General features: G+C 36.6%; 1 protein-coding gene across 1 annotated transcript; it reads right to left on the bottom strand.

The window, feature by feature from the left end:
• Positions 1-813: 813 nt before the first annotated feature.
• On the bottom strand, positions 814-17814 carry LOC135153913 (sterile alpha motif domain-containing protein 9-like). The gene is made up of 3 exons (XM_064098762.1): positions 17742-17814; positions 12762-13454; positions 814-8328 (listed from the first exon to the last, which is right to left on the bottom strand). Exons 1-3 carry the CDS (start codon positions 17755-17757, stop codon positions 3971-3973), a joined length of 5067 nt encoding a protein of 1688 aa, XP_063954832.1. The 5' UTR covers positions 17758-17814; the 3' UTR covers positions 814-3970.
• Between the last annotated feature and the right edge of the window lie 1238 nt (positions 17815-19052).

Raw genomic sequence — 19052 nt, 5'->3', positions numbered from 1 at the left:
ACATTGTGGATCAGTTTCTTGCCGAAGGAAATTACGCCATGGCTGGGATTCGAACCCACGACCCTCTGTTTCAAAGTCCGAAGACTAATCCACTGGGCCACAACGCTCCAAAAGAAACCGTTAAAAACATCTAAAAATATATATAACTCCATTACCTGAATTATTTCTAATTTGATAAACTACATGTAATGATCAAGTCAATTGCATACTGCATGTCAATGAATACATATGTATATACATGTATCCGGAAAATCAAATAGCAGAAATTGTGGGAGTAAGCAATATGAAATGCATTATATTTCAAATAAAATTGCTACTTTCATGTCATATGGATTGATTACATTTACTTATCAACCGATCACTGAAAGAATGCATATCCACATACAAATAGTATAAAAAATCAATACACTCTCAAACTAAATTGACTATCGATAAGTCTTCTAACTCGAAGCATTCTTCTATTAGTCGCTTTTCGCCCAAGGCGAATAAATTTCGGATAAATTTCTGTGCTCCAGACATAAAGATTTGACTTTAGCAGAATTATCTGTATAAATTGTTTTAAGTACCGTTATGAAAAGTACTGAAAACCCTGTTGTCAGATGAGCACACACAAGTAACTCCAATTGAATGGAATAAGAGAGGGGCGAGCTAAAATTTAAGAAAGCTTTCCTTCATCTTCACAATGAATAATTGTCAGAACAATGAAAATTGACAATAGAAATAATAAAGATACACATAATATTGAGACTGTGTATATTGATAGAATGCAGAAATTAATTGATCATTATGGTAAAGTTCATTTATTATTAGCCTACACATGCTAAAGCTGTGACTCGTCAGTTTCCAATGTAACATATTTTTATATTTACATCGATTATCAAATTTGGTTATTTTAGTATACACATTTAATATGTCAAATCAATGTTTATAATAGTCTTAAGTAAAATATGGAAGACAAATAAATGAAACGAACATTAAAACAATTTACATCATAAAACACCCAGTTAGGGTCGAATTCGTCATTATTATTCTGAATTATTTACTAACACTGAATTATATACACAAACCACCAAATCCATTTGATATGTAATAGATATCAAAGATGAATAAAAGAGGGTATTATGATAATTAAAATATCAATGAAAATATTATTTATTATATCCACTCAGAACAGTATATAAGGCGTAAACTGAAAAAGGAAAAAACATCAAAATATTACACTGAAAGTAGAAACTTCCATTATCTCATCACATCACCCAAGTCCCACATGTTGTTCCTTATATACCAAGGCTCAAAAGGTAAATCCTACTGATATTTGAGGGTAAGAAACTATATATTTGTTTACTTATTTATTTGAATAGAGATCTTTACAACAGTAACACTCTCAGTGCATGCGGTGCGTTCATAATCACAGCAATATAAAAACAACAATGTAACAATCATTAAATCATATACATCGAATTACAAAAAAAAGCAAAAGGGACAATTTTTCTTTTAAGGCAAACTCTTCACGTAATAGGCATACACACCGTCAAACATCCTGTGCCCAGACACTGCGCATTAAACAATTAGACATCACAATCGTTTATTATTAAGTATGTTGCCTGAGTTTTGAATATTATATTAGAAGTGATATGAAGAAAAGTATAAGCATTTCGTTTTGCCAGATAAAATGATAGGTGCTCTGAATTGAATACCGGTCCTGGCGCCCATAAAGGGTGTTTATGAAATGGTTGAAATGCGCTTATTCTACAATAATATCTGACAGAAATCTGTCCTCTCTATCGAATGGATATATATCTGGTGTTTAGCTAAATCCGCAAATAAAAAAAATTAAAAAAAAACAGTTAATTAAGAGTAATTTTTATGGCATCTTTACGGATAAAACACTTACATTAACATCTACGAGAAGGGATGCTGTGTTTTCCTATTAAAAGCTACACCAAAACATGTTTTACATATCAAGTCACAATAGTATACAATGTGCAGGTATTTTTAGACAAGCACGTCGTAACCTTGTTATTTACAAATGACGTAAAATCGTCTTTAAAAAGAAAAGACTCGCTACATTTCTATATATTGTAGTACTCAGTTGCAAAAAGGTGGTCACATATTGTAGAGCTCAATTGCAAAAGGGGGTTACAGCGTAGATCCATTTGTCATCAAATTTGACCTTTTTTGGTCTCAATGTATAGACTTTTAGTATCTCTGAGACGATAGCAAAGACAAGTTGGAAATTCCCATTAAAAAGTGGACAAAAATAGCAAAGAAAAATCACTTTAAAAAAGGGGGTTTAGATCCATTGCAGTTCGTTTGCAAAAGGGGTTAGATCCACAAAGGTAATCTTTAGAAAGGAATATTTAAAAGAATATGAAACCAGGCAGATTTCTCCTATACCCAATTTCATGTTCCTTTTGTAGGCTATCATGACAATCCAGTTTCACATAAGAATATTGCAATATGGGAGAATTAAAAAAATATATATTCTTGAAATAGTCTTAAGTGGATCTAACCCCTTTTGCAAACAAAATCTTCTGAACAGCTCATATGCAAAAAGGGTGTGATCAATTTTTTCATAAAATTTGATAATTTTTTGTCTCAATGTATAGATTTTTAGTCGCTCTGATACCAAACAAAAGTTGAAATTCCCGTCAAAATGTGAATAAGAATGCTAAAGAAATTTTTTTTTTTTTATTCAACAGGGATTGGATCCATTTAAGTTTCTTTGCAAACTGGCTACTTGTAGATCCACAATGGTGATTTTTTTTTAAAGAAATATTCAAAAGATATGAAAACAAGTGGATTTCTTTTATACCCAATTTTAAGTTCACATGGTAGGTAGTTTATCATGGCAATTTAGTTTCGCATAAGAATATTGCAATATGGGATAATAAAAAAAACCATGATTTTCTCAGAATGGTCTAAAGTGGATCTAACCGCTTTTTCAAACAAATTCTTATAAATTGACAAAAATCCACTGTAATAAAGATGAATTCACCCCTCTTTGCCAAATGCAAAAATTAAATACCGAACTTCTTTTATTCCAGTTAGCAACATACATGTATCTGTTCAGTTATTCTACACAAAACCTGCAAGAATCAGGGGAATCAGGGTATGAATTCAAAATAAGTTCCTGATTAAACAACTTGTACACTGGATACCTGATAACACTTGTATCACACTCTTCTTAAAAATTACAAGCCTCAAAGTAAAAAAGTGGAATCTTCTTTGAACCAATGAAATAATGCAAGCATTTCTGCCACTTATAATAATGATAATAATAAATAATGGTGATAATAAGCGCACACACTATCTGAAGAGGCTCGTGGCGCCAGTCAAGCAACAGTTCCTTTAGATATAAACAGAAAAAACTACAAATATACATCTAAACAAATTTTACAAATAAATCTTAAATCACCCCCATACAAAGGGTAAATAACTTATCGAATGACTGTATATCCTGCAATTTTATGTTCATTCAATACTTTAGAAGTAGTAGGTAGGCATATTTATAGGAGTTATTTATATATCTAGGAACGTCTAAGATCTTGATGTGGAACCAAATCAAAATAGATTTTATTTATTTAGAGTAAGCCTGAAATTCCATTGTATTCGCTCACACCTAAACACACTTAGTCATTAATCAAAGAGGACTATCAAAGATGACACGTTAATCACGAAATACAGCGTTAATACACCTACAAATTAACCAGTAAAGCAATTTACATTGAAAATATTCAGATTGCCTTCATCCTGGTTTCTGCTATAAGTATTAAGCCATGAAATAATTTTGAAAATATCCTTAAAAGTCAAAAGGGTGCCTAAGCTTTCGATCCTAGCAGAATCTTCGTCGGAGGCAAAATGACCTTCACAGAATGTCTATTCTGAAAGACATAGAGCATAGTTATGCTAGACAGCTTTCTCTGAAGCAATATAATCTGTGTAGCCCACATTTCTGTAACATAGAATCCTAGCATTCATAGCTACCAGAACCTTCCTCAATATCATGCACTTCATTAACATAGCTAGGATAGTTTGCAGAACTCTCCTTTGCAATGAAAGGAGTCTCCCTGTTGTCCTTGTACACTACGTCATATGCCAAGGGGCCAGCAAATGAGAACCCTAGGTAGAACTGAACAGGTTCTTGGCTAGGGAGACCCTTGATGGGAATGGACAGAGAAATTTTAACTGGTTCTTCTCCTTCTGGGTTGTACAGGACAAAGTGTTTACTGTTCAAGACTCCATCTAACCTCTTGAGTCTCTTCTTGATGGAGTCTTCTCTCCATGTGTCATATGTGACTCGCCGGCCGAGTGAATAACGGTGGACAAATTGAGATGTCTTATCCTGTCCAAGGTAAAACTCTGTGGAAGCCTTGCAGGGGATGGAAATTGCACGAATTCTGGATCGTTTGGATCGATTATGCTGAGACTCCGCATTTACCTTATTGGAGTATCTACCTTCCCACTTGTCATGCAGTTTTCGTATTGTCTCTCTAATTGGCCTTCTTCTGGCTGTTCTGGTGTCATCTGGCCAGTTCAACAGCATCTCAAAGAATAAGCCATAAAACCCATTGCCTTCCTCTTCCATCATCTTCAACTTGTTCACAGACTTTCGAGCTTCCTCTTCATTCAATCCATCGTTGGTACAGACTGACAAAGCAAAGACTGTAAACACATAATTTCTGATGTCAAACAGATTTGGACATTCAACTTGAAGATTTTTCTGGAGCAAGGATTGAGCTCGCCTGAGATCTTCTACTTTGTTCATTGAAGCCATGTTAAAGATGTTGTTGTATCCATCTGCATACATCCTTTTAACTTCAGATCGTCTCTTTGCATACACAGTTTCCACAGGATACTGTGAAAACACATTTTCCCTCTCAGGAGCTTGAGATGACAAAGCAAAGAAACGGTTTCTTTTTTCGTACATTCTCTGCATTTTGGTTTCAAGAATTCTTACTGACGGTCTATCAAATCGTTGTGTTGCACATTGCGTAAGGTAGTCGGTAAAACACAAAATAGCTTTATCAACCCTTTCTGACAATGACTTCATAGTATCATTAAAATCGTGCAGTGATGGTACATGTAGCTCCAGATCTGGAGGAATGTATTCTGTCACTAAATACATTTGCAAAGTCTCTAGTCCTTTTCTGTTATAGTAACAGAAGGGTTTTACTCTCTTCAGTACAATCTCTAAGAATTTAGAAATTGTGGCAATCTCTCCCGAGAAACCAGCGTAATTCCTGCCTGTTGTCTCTTCTTCCATAACATGTTGGGCTGTATGAAATGCAGCACAAGATTCCTCAAAAGTATCCAAAAGATTTTTCATTTCACTGTCACTGATTTGTTCTTCTGTGCACTCGTATTGTGACATCTTCTCTCGTAAGATGATCCCCTTTGTGTCCCAGAAGTATGAATTGTTGCTCGCAATTCTAAGTGCAATATTGATGGCTTGCTCCGCATTTTCGAAATCATTTTCAAGCAAACTGTGAAGTCGTGCTTTCTGCTGTGCAATGTATGGGTCTTGGAATTTATTGATGCCAACTTCCATGATCTTGAATGCCTTCTCTTTACTTTCTCTGTACACATCGCAAATGAAAGGGGCAAAAGATGTTTCTTTATCATCTCCATACTCTTTCTTCAATCTTCTGACCATCAAATCTCTGCAGATTTTTTGAACATAACCTTTGCTGTGTGACAAGTTGTCGAGAATTGTTGACTTTTCAAGAAGTTCAAGGAACATGTCAGCAGTTGTTTGTTCAGAGATTTCACCAAGTTGATGCACAATCTCACTTGCAATCACAGGATGGACAATAGCAAGACCTTTCACACAGCCATCTATATCTTCAATGAATTCTTCACGGAGAAGCAGGTTGAGGTATTGTGGCTTATCTTTTTCCCAAGGTACCAGTGACTGATGCCGACCTCCAGATGTCAATCTGTATTGACTTTTCATAAAGCCATCACACGCAGAAACTGGCATGGCGAAATCAGGATTGTATCTTTGTATCACAGACACGTATTTTAGCAGATTGACACCATTCTTGACTTTCTTGTCAGTCCTAATGTTAAGCGGTGAGAGAATGCCCTTCACTACCTTTCTCAGGTAATCAGGATCACATTCTTTCTTCATTACCATGAAAGTAAGAAGTTTATGTGGGGACTTTTCTTCACTGAACACATCCTTCTGTTCAAGATCTTTAGTCTTCTTTGAGAACCACGTTTTCTCTTCTTTTGACAGTTTATGTTCCACAGAAACACATGGATTGGGTTCTTCTTTCTTCTGAAGAAACTGTGGCTCAGAAGTTCTCTTGCAATGGACAAGGACAAATGCCAATCCATTGTCTTCTAGGTACCTTGTTTTTCCTTCCAAACTGAGTAGAAATGGTCGCATAGTGTCGGAGTCCAGATTTTCCATGAGGAGAACGACTGGTCCTGGTTTTTGGCCTTCCTCATAGCCATATTTGTGAAAGGCAAGGATTTGTTTAACAGTGTCATCGGTGACCCTATTGACAACTGCACATCTGTAGTCTCGATGCAAGTCCCACAAAAGGTTTTTTGCAACCGTTGTGCCTCCTGCTCCTGGTTCATGAAAGACAGTTGCCATGGAAATGTGGCAAACTTTCTTGCCTGGAGAGGTGAGAAGTTTCAAGACATTATCATACAGCTTTTTGTAATTCTGACGCTTCAGGACATGATTGTACCCTTTGCCTCTATTCAACTTCTTCTCAGAGAGATAGAAATTCCACCAGTCAACCCCATGGCCTTGATAGAATCGAGACTCTTTCTCTTGAACAAAATTCAAGAACTCAGGATTATTCTCATCCATTGACGTGTTTTCGCACTCATTCTTTGCTAGTACAGATATGTCTGACCATTGACTCTGGTGTTTCTTCAGGAGCTCACACTGTCCTCTTCGAACCATTGGAAGAAATGGCAAACCAGTTTCACAGGATCCTAGAAGTCTCATCATACATGTGTTGATCTCTTGCCATTCCACTCCCCCAAGACATCTTTCCATCATGTTCTTGCTTGAAACAATGCTCTGACTTTCAAGATGCTGAATCCACCTATGCAGTACACTTTGATCCTCTGCAATGATGGTGAAACGTTTCAGGTCCTGGAAGGATTTGGAAGTGTAAAATTCCCTGAATAACTGAGTCATCACCATGATATCTGAATATGAAAGAAGAAGGAACACAACAACGGCTCTGCCCGGTGGAATGACACCAGGATCAGCGAAGAACCGGACAGTGTTCAGGACTGCATGCGATCTCTCTCTCATCCAGTCTATATCTGACAACTTGTCCATTCCCTTCACATTCACATCATTCCGACCGTTAGGGAATACCCATACAGGAGTCTCTGGAAATTCGATTCCATCTCTGAGCTCATCTACATCCTTGGTCTCTGTGAATGTATCTGCATCCAAGATCTTGAGTGACTTCCTCTTATTCACATACTGGCAAAGTCCCACCTTGTTGGAATATGCGTTGCAGTCAAAGACGACATTCCATTTGACAGAAGCCATGAAACCAAAACGTTCTCCTACCTCTGCAGGGCTCATCTGTTGAGAGGGTGTGTTCACAACCAGAACTGGATAATAGGATGAATCAAGTTCACCTCTGTCAGACCCAAGAAGAAGATTGGTAAGCCTTTTTCCTGTATTTGAGTCACTTTCCTTACCTCCTGGTCCAGATGGTTGGTGAACAGATTCCTGCATTTCTCTATGACCATATGAAGGTAGTACTGAATCTGTTTCTGCTGTACTAGGTGTGGAAGAGGTGAAGCATTGTGGCTTCATTTCTTTCATATATTCAACAGAGTTCAGAGATGTAACTGTAACTCCCATTGATGAAGAAGTTGTTACTGTATGTTTCTCATCAGAACCCTCCAAATATATGGAGGGTCCACTTGCATGAGTAAGTAAAGGCGAGGTCTGCAGGTATTCTGCTTGTTGCACTGGTGCATGTACATCTGGTAATGATACTGATTGTGGTACACCTGATTCAGGTGCAATTGACATTCCATCTAATGCACTTGCATTTGATATTCTACCACAGCTCTCAGATGAATCAGATCCTCTACAGTTTCCCCTGCCAATCTGTTCCTTTTCAAGATAATCATTCTTCCGTTCATCTAATCTTCTGCAATACCCTGTAGAGAGTTCAAAATCTTTTTTCAGTTTAGTTGTATCATACCTAACCAACGTGAAACCATCCACCCCTTCCAACTTACTGACAATTTCATCTGAAAAGTGTACATGATGTTTAAGCCAGAGGGCTACTTCCTCTTCTGTCCAGTCTTCCATTTTTTTAGATGCTTTCCCTGGGATGCAAAAAAAGAAGAAAACAAATTGTCCAAATTTAGAAAATGCAGTTTTAATTATGAACGGAAAGGCCATCTTATCTGTAATCACTGTAAAACAAACAGCTCTTCTTAAAAAAAAATCATCACTTCAATATCCAACTCAGAAAAATTTATCAGCATTTATTTTGTAAATTCACTTTATATATTTGGTGGAAGTTTTAATAACCCAAGGAGCTGAGAGTTGATAAGATCTACTTCTCAGACAGGCCTATCCTATACCACATGGGCTAAACTCATTTAGTCTACCCTCAAGTTGGTCTAATTCACATTTAGTCTAGTGCCCAACAGCGAGGGTGACCAGACATCTGTATTTCCCGGGAATGTCACGTATTTTGCTCCTTTGTCCCGGCGTCCAGACATACCCTTCCCGGGACGCCTATTTGTCCCATATTTTAGAATATTGAACAAAATATAATACACAGAAAAGTGAAGAATGTTCATCAAATATAATTAAACCAACAGATGACATAGCAGAGACAAGAAAAATGATTACTGTAAACTTTTGCAATCTCTGCAGGATTTTCTTGCTACCCAACATTGCAAACGAGTAGTTACGTTCTTAGATCTACACACAAACACAAGCCCACACGCAAAGTCAGCGTACGTACTAGCTGTTGCATGCACATGGCCTGCACTGGCCTCCTGCCTGTGTGTGACAGGCTACCAGCTACAATGTAGGCTTGTAGGATCGGAGCAGATTCTCAATGGTGCAAACAATGTCACACAATTAAAAACGGTTTTCCACCAAAATAATCACAAAATCAGTGGGAGATTTTTATAATTATATTATGGAAGTGATTTGGTGATGAAATCGGAGGAGCAAGTTGTAAAGTTTTCATAACTAGATCTAGTTGTTTCAGCTTTCGTTTCAAGTCTTCTTGTGATCCTTGTGAATTTGTAATTAGTTTCATCTAAATTTTATGTTTGACAATGTTTCACTTTGAAATTTTAGTCATTTCTAAAACATTTTAATTTCATTTCAAACAACTTTTAAAATATATTTCAAAAACCCAAACATCGTTAAGATTTTTGTTATAGATTGGATTTTTTTTTTTGATGAAGTTTCAACTTTTCCTCTGTCGTTTCTTCATTCTTTTCTATCCTTCTATTCTTCCTGCTTGCCTTTTATTGTTCCATCTGCCTTTTTTGTTGCATCTATCTTTAATTAATATCTTTCTTTCCTGATCTTTTCTCTCTCTTTGTTCATTTTTCTTTCTTTCCTTTAAGTTTTTCTCTTACTTTCTTTTTTTTTTTTAATTTCATTTTTTTTCCTTCATTCTTTTTTCCTTAAACTTTTATTTGCCTCCTTCTCCCTTCCTCTCCTTTTTCTTTCTTACTTTCTCTATTATTTTCTTTCTTTTTGATTCTCTCCTCCCTTCATTCTTTCCTCCTTCTCTTTCACCCTTTCTTTCATTCTTTATTATCTTCTTTCCTTCTTATTATTTTCCCTTCACTCCTTCCTTTTTATTCCTCCATTTAATTCCTGTTTTTCTTCTTTATTTCTTTCAAAGAATGAAGGAAAAATTTTATTTCCTTCATTCAATCTTCCTCCTTTTTTCTTACTTTTTTCCTTTCTCTCCTTATCACACATTCTTTCATTATCCCTCCCTTTTTTGTCTTTCTTTATTCATTTTGAAGAATTACGGAAACCTTCTTTTTCCTTTTATTCTTTCTTTCATCGTTCTTTTATTCTAACTTTCTTTTATTTTTTTCATTTTCCCTCAATTTCTTTACTTAATTTTCCCCCTTCATTTTTTTTCTTTCTGTCCTCTGATCCTCTCAATTCATCTCTTTTCTTTTGCTCCTTTATTCTTTTGTTTGCCCTCCTATCTTTCCTTTATATTTTTTTACGCGTCTAACATTGTGTAGCATTCCTTTTTTATTTCTTTTTATTTAAGGGATGGTCCGGGCTGAAAGTATTTATAGCTTAATAAATAGCATAGAATTCACCAAGCAAAATGCCGAAAATTTCATCAAAATCGGATAACAAATAACAAACTTTTTGAATTTTAAAGTTTAGCAATATTTTGTGAAAACAGTCGTCATAAATATTCATGAGATGGGCTGATGATGTCACATCCCCACTCGTTCTTTATTATGTGAAATTAGGTTTATTTAATTTTTTTCCTCAAAGAACTAGAGAAATTGGATTGACAACTAATTTAGTGCATTAAATATTTATTGCTGAAACTTATTTCATTATAAGGGAGACATATTATTTAAACAAGTATGAAAAAATGAGAAAAAAAATATGATTTTATGTAATAACATAAGAAAACAGAAAGGTGGGATGTGACATCATCAGCCCTACTAATGAATATTCATGATGACTGTTTGCACAAAATATTGCTTTACTTTAAACTTCAATAAATTTATCATTTGTGATCCGATTTTGATGAAATTTTCGGCATTTTGCTTAGTGAATTCTACTCTATGTATTAAGATATAAATATCTTCAGCCATACCATCCCTTTAAGACCTAGGTCGGTCTATTCATGTACACTGTACTCCAATACGAGTATACATAAAATGGCTAAAATGACTTTTTTTTTCAAGTCTTACTTCAAATTATATTTTACTTTTATAAGGACATAAAGCAATATGCAAACTACATATGTACATGTAGGCTATATTTAGATTACTGCCCCAGAGGAATAGGTACTTGGGAGAAAGCAACAAATCACTGTATTGGCTATGGGAAAGTTGTCCTTGCCCCTTGTCATTATTTACCCAGTTGCCAATTTGAAATCTACGTAGTCTAGCTTAGGGATCTCAACTTTAAAACGACCATAACTTTCTTATTGCTTGTATGATTTCTTTCAAACTTTCACAATTCTGTTATTTATCTTTTACCTTTCTAACACAAAATCTTATGACCAAGGCTGGATTCCCCTTTAATACACTCTTTCATTGATACCGAAATTCATCATGGTAGTATTCATATTTCTGGAGATATAGTAAATTTTACGACATTTGGCAAGCGAACAAATTCAACTGAATTCCATGGGTGCATGGCCTCAACTATATTTCAATACTCAAGGAAAATATCAATCACATTTTTTCTTAAACAATGGATGAAAGAAACAAAATGCAAGTTCAAGTTGAATGGAGAATACCACTAAGACCAGTATTAAATACTGGTTGAAAACGTGAGTGGATACCTTTGTACCCTTTGATGTTTATTTGATCAGAATAAGTATGCCTACTTCTGGTATAACTTGCATAATATGAACATGCCAAAAAATATCAGTCATATTTAATAAAACCCTGTGAGAAAAATGAGGAGCCCGCATAAATGATGTAAAATGTGCATTGGCAATTCGTGCGTATTTCATTTACTTTACCATAATGTCACGTACTTGTAAGCGCATGGATCCAGCGTTGTCTTTATTATGACGTATATTGTTGGTGAGTGGATCATTTCAGGTTTGCCCCAAAAGCCGATTCTGAACCACAAGCCGATGCAGCGTGTAAATGCGGTGCAAGATAAACCCCAAAACCAATTCTGCATCGGTTCGCGGTTCTGAACCAAAAGCCGATCACATGTAAACATGGTATAAATGTGCAATGCTGCCCAATATCATATGCACTTTTGAGATTTTGCTTTTCGCTTTCAATATTTTTTTGTTTTTTATATGAAAAAAACTCATTGTTTTTTTCATATTTTTGCTATATTCCGAGGCGTTGTACAACACAAATAGCGACTATTTTTATTCGTGCAATGGTGCGAGATTTTGCATTCGGTGAAGGAAAGACGCTCAATTCACCTCGGCTAATGCCTCGTTGAATAAAGCATCTTTAACCTCATGCAAAATCTCGCACCATCGCACTCATGCCTATTCGCTATTTGTATACTATACAAAGCTATGCATTTCTGAATAGTTTTCTCTAATGTGAACCGGTATGTGGTCATCCATTTGTACTACTCAAGCTATTCGCGCGACCTTCGAAAACGTGCATCGTATACTATATAGTATACTTCTTTGTAAACTCAGCCTAACGGAAGGTGGTGGGTTAAAAGACAAATATACAAGAGACAAATTAATAATTTGGCAAAAATCTGGATTGAAAAGATCAGGACTTCAGGAAGCAATGTGATTGAAGAACCTCTGAATAGAAATGCAAGCTGTTAAGTACATGTACATACCAATTTAATGTACATGCTCCCCAGTAATCAACATGCCATCCAATGACAATAGAACAACATATGGACACCCGAATGGAATACCATTGACAATAGAAAGAATATCTTTGTTCCCAACTTCCAAGCCACTTCACTACCTAGCAGCCAAGCAGAGAGCACCTCCCTAAAGTCTCAGGTAAAGCCTACATGTTCATGTGTACTTGAGATATATCACAGGATTGGATAAATCAAAGAGTTAATTGGTTACCTGAAAATGCTTCTTTGGTGTCAGCCTCAGAATCTGAGCCTTTCTTGGTAACATTGTCCGACATCTCTTGCTTCATTGGTACTTGAAATGGCACTGAAGCACCTTCTCTGGATGTTGCTGAAGAAGTACCAGACTGATCTTCCTCATGGCTTCTGACAGTAGGCTGCTGCTCATCAAGGTTTATGGCATGCCTTGATTGTTTCAAGTCTTTTGATGGCCCAGTGATTTGTTCATCTGGGTCATCGACTGCATACGAAAGTAAATTCCAGGCATCACTACCTTCTGCAGCAACATCTAAAACAATGTCTTCTGGAAACTGCTGCTTGGTTTCATCAGAGACGAGTACCTTGCCAAGCTCACGTCCGATGCAGCCACTTTGAATGTCCATTTGTAGGGCACGTAGCCCTTCCATGGTATACACCTTCACATGGAGGTGGATGGAATCAACAGTCAATCCAATTAACTTGTACATTCCATCTCTCACTATGATCTTTGCCAAGGACTTAACCGTTTCTGAGTGACGCTTGAAAAACAGGTGCCATTCCTTCAGCCCTTCAAGAAATTCTTGTGCTGCTGCTTCTGTGTATCGCACTAACCTATACTCTGAAAAGCCTGCTTCAAGGACGGCTTGCAGCTTGCCTTGGGCTTCTTCCCTCACCAACTGGTTGGGATGAGTAACGTTGAGTTGAACCTCTGTACATGAGAAGGAAAATATAACAAAATACAGACTGGACCATTCCTGAATGAAATAGAAAGTAATAATTGTAATACATGTACAACAATAAATACAAGTATGGTTCAAACAATGAACAAATCCCATTCATAATTTACAAAATTAATCACCAGAACAAGGCCTGAACGATAGATTTTCTAATAAAAATGATAAGCAGTCACAAGAAATGTCTGACCAGAATTGGTTTTTGGATGAAAGTTTATTAAAAAAAAATACACATCACTATCTTACACATTTTATACTCAGGCATACATTCCAGTACATATATTCAGTGATCAGTGGCCAAATGAACCAAATTTGCGAAAGATACATTTTGGCATTTATTATTACAAGTGGGACACCTCAGGCAGTCTCGCATGCATATAATTATGCAGTTCAATACTTCAATATAGCATCGGTGCTGACTTTGAAAAATACTTTTCAATAATTATTCACAACAAGTGGAATGCCTCTGGCCGTCTCACCTGCATCACGCGATTCAATATAGCAGCAGTGCTGATTTTGAAAACTACTATAACTCGCACAAGATGTTCAGTGATACTTGGTTACTCTTATTTCCACGTTTTATGAACTAGACCAATACACTTATAGAGATATGATGGCAATTCAACAAATACCCCCAACGTGGCCAAAGTTCTTTGACCTTACATGACCTTTGACCTTGATCATGTGACCTGAAACTCGCACAGGATGTTCAGTGATACTTGATTACTATTATGTCCAAGTTTTATGAACTAGACCAACACACTTTCAAATTTATGGCTGTAATTCAACAAATACCCCAATTTGACCAAAGTTCATTGACCCTAAATGACCTTTGACCTTGATCATGTGACCTGAAACTTGCACAGGATGTTCAGTAATACTTGATTACTATTATGTCCAAGTTTCATGAATCAGATCCATAAACTTTCAAAGTTATGATGGTAATTCAACAAATACCCCAATTCGGCCAAAGTTCATTGACCCTAAATGACCTTTGACCTTGGTCATGTGACGTGAAACTCATGCAGGATGTTCAGTGATACTTGATTAACCTTATGTATAAGTTTCATGAACTAGGTCCATATATTTTCTAAGTTATGATGACATTTCAAAAACTTAACCTTAGGTTAAGATTTTGATGTTGATTCCCCCAACATGGTCTAAGTTCATTGACCCTAAATGACCTTTGACCTTGGTCATGTGACATGAAACTCAGGCAGGATGTTCAGTAATACTTGATTAACCTTATGGCCAAGTTTCATGAACTAGGTCCATATACTTTCTAAGTTATGCTGTCATTTCAAAAACTTAACCTCAGGTTAAGATTTGGTGTTGACGCCGCCGCCGCCGTCGCCGCCGCCGTCGCCGCCGCCGCCGCCGTCGCCGTCGCCGCCGCCGTCGGAAAAGCGGCGCCTATAGTCTCACTCTGCTATGCAGGTGAGACAAAAACAACATTCATATGAAAATCAAATACAATGTTCATTGACCCTAGATGACCATGATCATGTCACCTAAGACTGCAAAACAATGAGTGATATTTCATTATCCGTATGCTCAAATTTCATGAACTAGATCCATAAACTGTTGAATTTATGATGGCAATTCAAGACAAGTGGAATGCCTCTGGCAGTCTCACCTGCATCACGCGATTCAATATAGCAGCAGTGCTGACTTTGAAAACTACTATAACTCGCACAAGATGTTCAGTGATACTTGGTTACTCTTATGTCCATGTTTTATGAACTAGACCAATATACTTACAAAGACATGATGGTAATTCAACAAATACCCCCAACGTGGCCAAAGTTCATTGACCTTACATGACCTTTGACCTTGATCACGGGACCTGAAACTCGCACAGGATGTTTAGTGATACTGGATTACTCTTATGTCCAAGTTTCACGAGTCAGATCCATAATCTTTCAAAGTAATGATGGTAATTCAACAGATACCCCCATTATGGCCAAAGTTAATTGACCTTTGACCTTGGTCATGTGACCTAAAATGTGCACAGGATGTTCAGTGATACTTGATTACTCTTATGTCCAAGTTTCATGAACTAGACCAAAAAGTTATGATGGTAATTCAACAAATACCCCAATTTGGCCAAAGTTCATTGACCCTAAATGACCTTTGACCTTGATCATGTGACCTGAAACTTGCACAAGATATTCAGTAATACTTGATTACTATTATGTCTAAGTTTCATGAATCAGATCCATAAACTTTCAAAGTTATGATGGTAATTCAACAGATACCCCCAATTCGGCCAAAGTTCATTGACCCTAAATGACCTTTGACCTTGGTCATGTGACGTGAAACTCATGCAGGATGTTTAGTGATACTTGATTAACCTTATCTTTCAGTTTCATGAACTAGGTCCATACATTTTTCTAAGTTATGATGATATTTCAAAAACTTAACCTTAGGTTAAAATTTTGATGTTGATTCCCCCAACATGGTCTAAGTTCATTGACCCTAAATGACCTTTGACCTTGGTCATGTGACATGAAACTCAGGCAGGATGTTCAGTAATACTTGATTAACCTTATGGCCAAGTTTCATGAACTAGGTCCATATACTTTCTAAGTTATGCTGTCATTTCAAAAACTTAACCTCAGGTTAAGATTTGGTGTTGACGCCACCTCCGCCGCTGCCGTCGGAAAAGCAGCGCCTATAGTCTCACTCTGCTATGCAGGTGAGACAAAAACAAATCACGGCAGGCAATACATCTAGCATATTTCACTTTTACAACTTTGGATTTTAATCAGCTTCGGAAACAAAGTTTCTGCTTGTTATGTCCCAAGTTCATAATCTTTTATGATCATGATGTTCTTTGAATATCATATTATTTGATGTTTAACTCTTAACCAAAACGTATACTCTGGAAATGCAAAATTACTCGCCCTAGCAAATCCTACAAGCGGGGCTTTCATATCACTTGTGTGGCACATAAACTTTGTACAGCATAGAATTAATAAAAAGGAGAACACCATCAATCCTCCAAAATATAGGGGTTATCGAGCACAAAATTTGATAAAATTTGTGGAAATCAATTAGCACTTAAGTGTCAAGTGAAGAGTTTTTGTCCTCTCTTTGTATTAAAATGATCACCAAATCCTCATTTCCAGGTCACTGGTAGATACATTTTTTCTCCCCAATTTGTCCTTATTTATATTTCTTTTTTTTTTTACCAGCTCCAAAGCGCCACTTCGCAAGGCTCGGTGCGCCACAAGTGGCGCACGCGACACCATTTGAGAATCCCTGCCCTACATGATCTTTGACCATGGCCATATGACCTGAACTCACAAAGGATGTAAATACTTTTGCTTCATGAACTAGATCTATGAACTTTCAGTTATGAAGACACTTCAACAAATACCCAACATGGCCAAAGTTCATTGACCATTCATAACTTTTGACCTTGGTTATGTGACCTGAAACTTAAGCAGGATATTCAGTAACACCGTTACCCATACATGTATGTTCAAGTTTCGCTAACTAAATCCATACCCTTTCAAAGTTATTACCACATTTTCAAACCTTTAACCTTGGTTAAGATTTCAATGTTGATTCGTACATGTACAACATGGTCCAAGGTGTTGGACTTGGTCATGTGAATTGAAATTCAGGCTGGATGTTTATTATTACATGTACTGTACTTGGGTACCTTCATGTTCAAGTCTTATAATCTAGGTCCATACATGTATACTTTTTTTAAGTTACAATGACATTTCAAAAGCTTAGCGTTGTTTAAGATTTTAATGTTGACTACGCCGATGACGCTGTTGGAAAAGTGGCGCTTTTATACATTACATTAGTCTCGCATTGCTCTGCAGGCGAGACAAAAATGTAATTTTTTGATAGATTTTGACATATTTAGAAAATAATATCAAATGTCACCTTAATTTCTCTCTTTCCTTTTTTTCTCTTATTTTCTTGGACGACCAGGAAAACATGGGGGGGTCCATGGCCCCCAAGCACTACCATCTACGCCAAAGAAATTCAAATCTAGTACATGTAGCTAGTGGACACTTGTAAGAGGCATGCACAGACATAATCAAGCAACCTTGTAGCTATCATGTACTGTCTGCAAGCTTACAAAGCTACCAGCTTCACTTGTTAGTTACGACATGAAGCTTGTGACATGAATACTCCTATCTAGGCCTGAACGATTCACATCAATTTTGTCCATTTCTGGGGCAGATGAAAACAGATGGAGTCACCTCCAAAAGCAAGATGAAAAGCAGTTTCATTCTTACCTGCCAATCCCTCCATGGGTTGGTCTTCACTGATAAGCAAGGTCTTGTTCTCATTAGTGACTCCGAAGTGATTGTGGCCTGAAATTTTGGAGAAATCATTAAAAATATATCAATGACACATTAAAGATTAAGGATGCAATTAATTATTTCATTAAACAAGTGGAGCGCATCGGACAGTTTTGGCTGCCCTTCATATAATAATATGATACTACGATCATTGACCCTGAGTGACCTAAGACTTCATGTGCAAGATAATCAGTGATATCTGATAACCCGGCCCTATGTCCATATTTTCATGACCTTTATCCATAAACTCTCAAAGTTACGATGACCATTCAACAATTAACCAAAACATATGGAAAAGATCATTGACCCTAAAGGACCTTTGACCAGTCATGTGACCTGGAACAGGATGTTCAGTAATGTCCAAGGTTCATGAGCTAGGTCCATATACTGTCAAAGTTATGATGACATTTCAAAATCTTAACCTTCATTAGTAAAATTTTTTGTATTTATTCCCCCAACATGGTGTAAGATAATTGATCCAAATGACCTTTGACTATAGTTATGCAACCTGGAACAGGATGTTCAGTTTTAAATAATTATCCTTATGTCCAAGTTTCATGAACTAGGTCCATATACCTTTCATGTTATTTTGATAGTGATTTCTCAAACATGGTTACGCTGTCATTTCAAAAACTTAATCTCAGCCTAAGATTTCAAAGTTGATAATACATGTACATGTAACTAATGAGTACTAAATAAAAATAAGTGGAACACCTCTGCCCTCTGGCAGTCTCATCTGCATCACGTGATTCAGTGCTTAATTTGAAAACTATTATAAAATAATTCACAAAAAACACCTTTCACATAATGATACAATACTACGTTCATTGACTTTTTAACTTGATCATGTGACCTAAAACTTGTCAGTGATACTTGGTTACTCTTATGTCCACGTTTTATGAAATAGAAAGCTTACACAGATATAGTATGATGTTCATTCACCAAATACCCCAAACATGGCCAAAGTTCATTGACCTTAAATGACCTTTAACCTTGCTTATGTGACCCGAAGCTCGGATGGAATGTTCAAAGATACTTGATTACTCTTATGTCCACGTTTCATGAATCAGATTCATAAACTTTCAAAAGTTATGGTGGTAATTCAAAAGATACCCCCCCCCATATGGCCAAAGTTCATAGACCTTTGACCTTGGTCATGGGACCTGAAATTCGCACAGGATGTTGAGTCATACTTGATCACTCTTATGTCCAAGTTTTATGAACTAGACCAATAAACTCTCAAAG

The sequence above is a fragment of the Lytechinus pictus genome, chromosome 4, assembly GCF_037042905.1.
Source record: "Lytechinus pictus isolate F3 Inbred chromosome 4, Lp3.0, whole genome shotgun sequence".
Lineage (NCBI taxonomy): Eukaryota > Metazoa > Echinodermata > Echinoidea > Temnopleuroida > Toxopneustidae > Lytechinus > Lytechinus pictus.
The sequence above is the reverse complement of the archived record's forward strand: the minus strand, read 5'-3'. Positions and strand labels throughout refer to the sequence as shown.

Excerpts from the sequence above, each read along its gene's own strand:
- LOC135153913 (XM_064098762.1), bottom strand. Across the intron at positions 8,329-12,761 it reads CACCAAAGAAGCATTTTCAG|GGAAAGCATCTAAAAAAATG; the intron begins GTAACCAATTAA and ends TTTGCATCCCAG.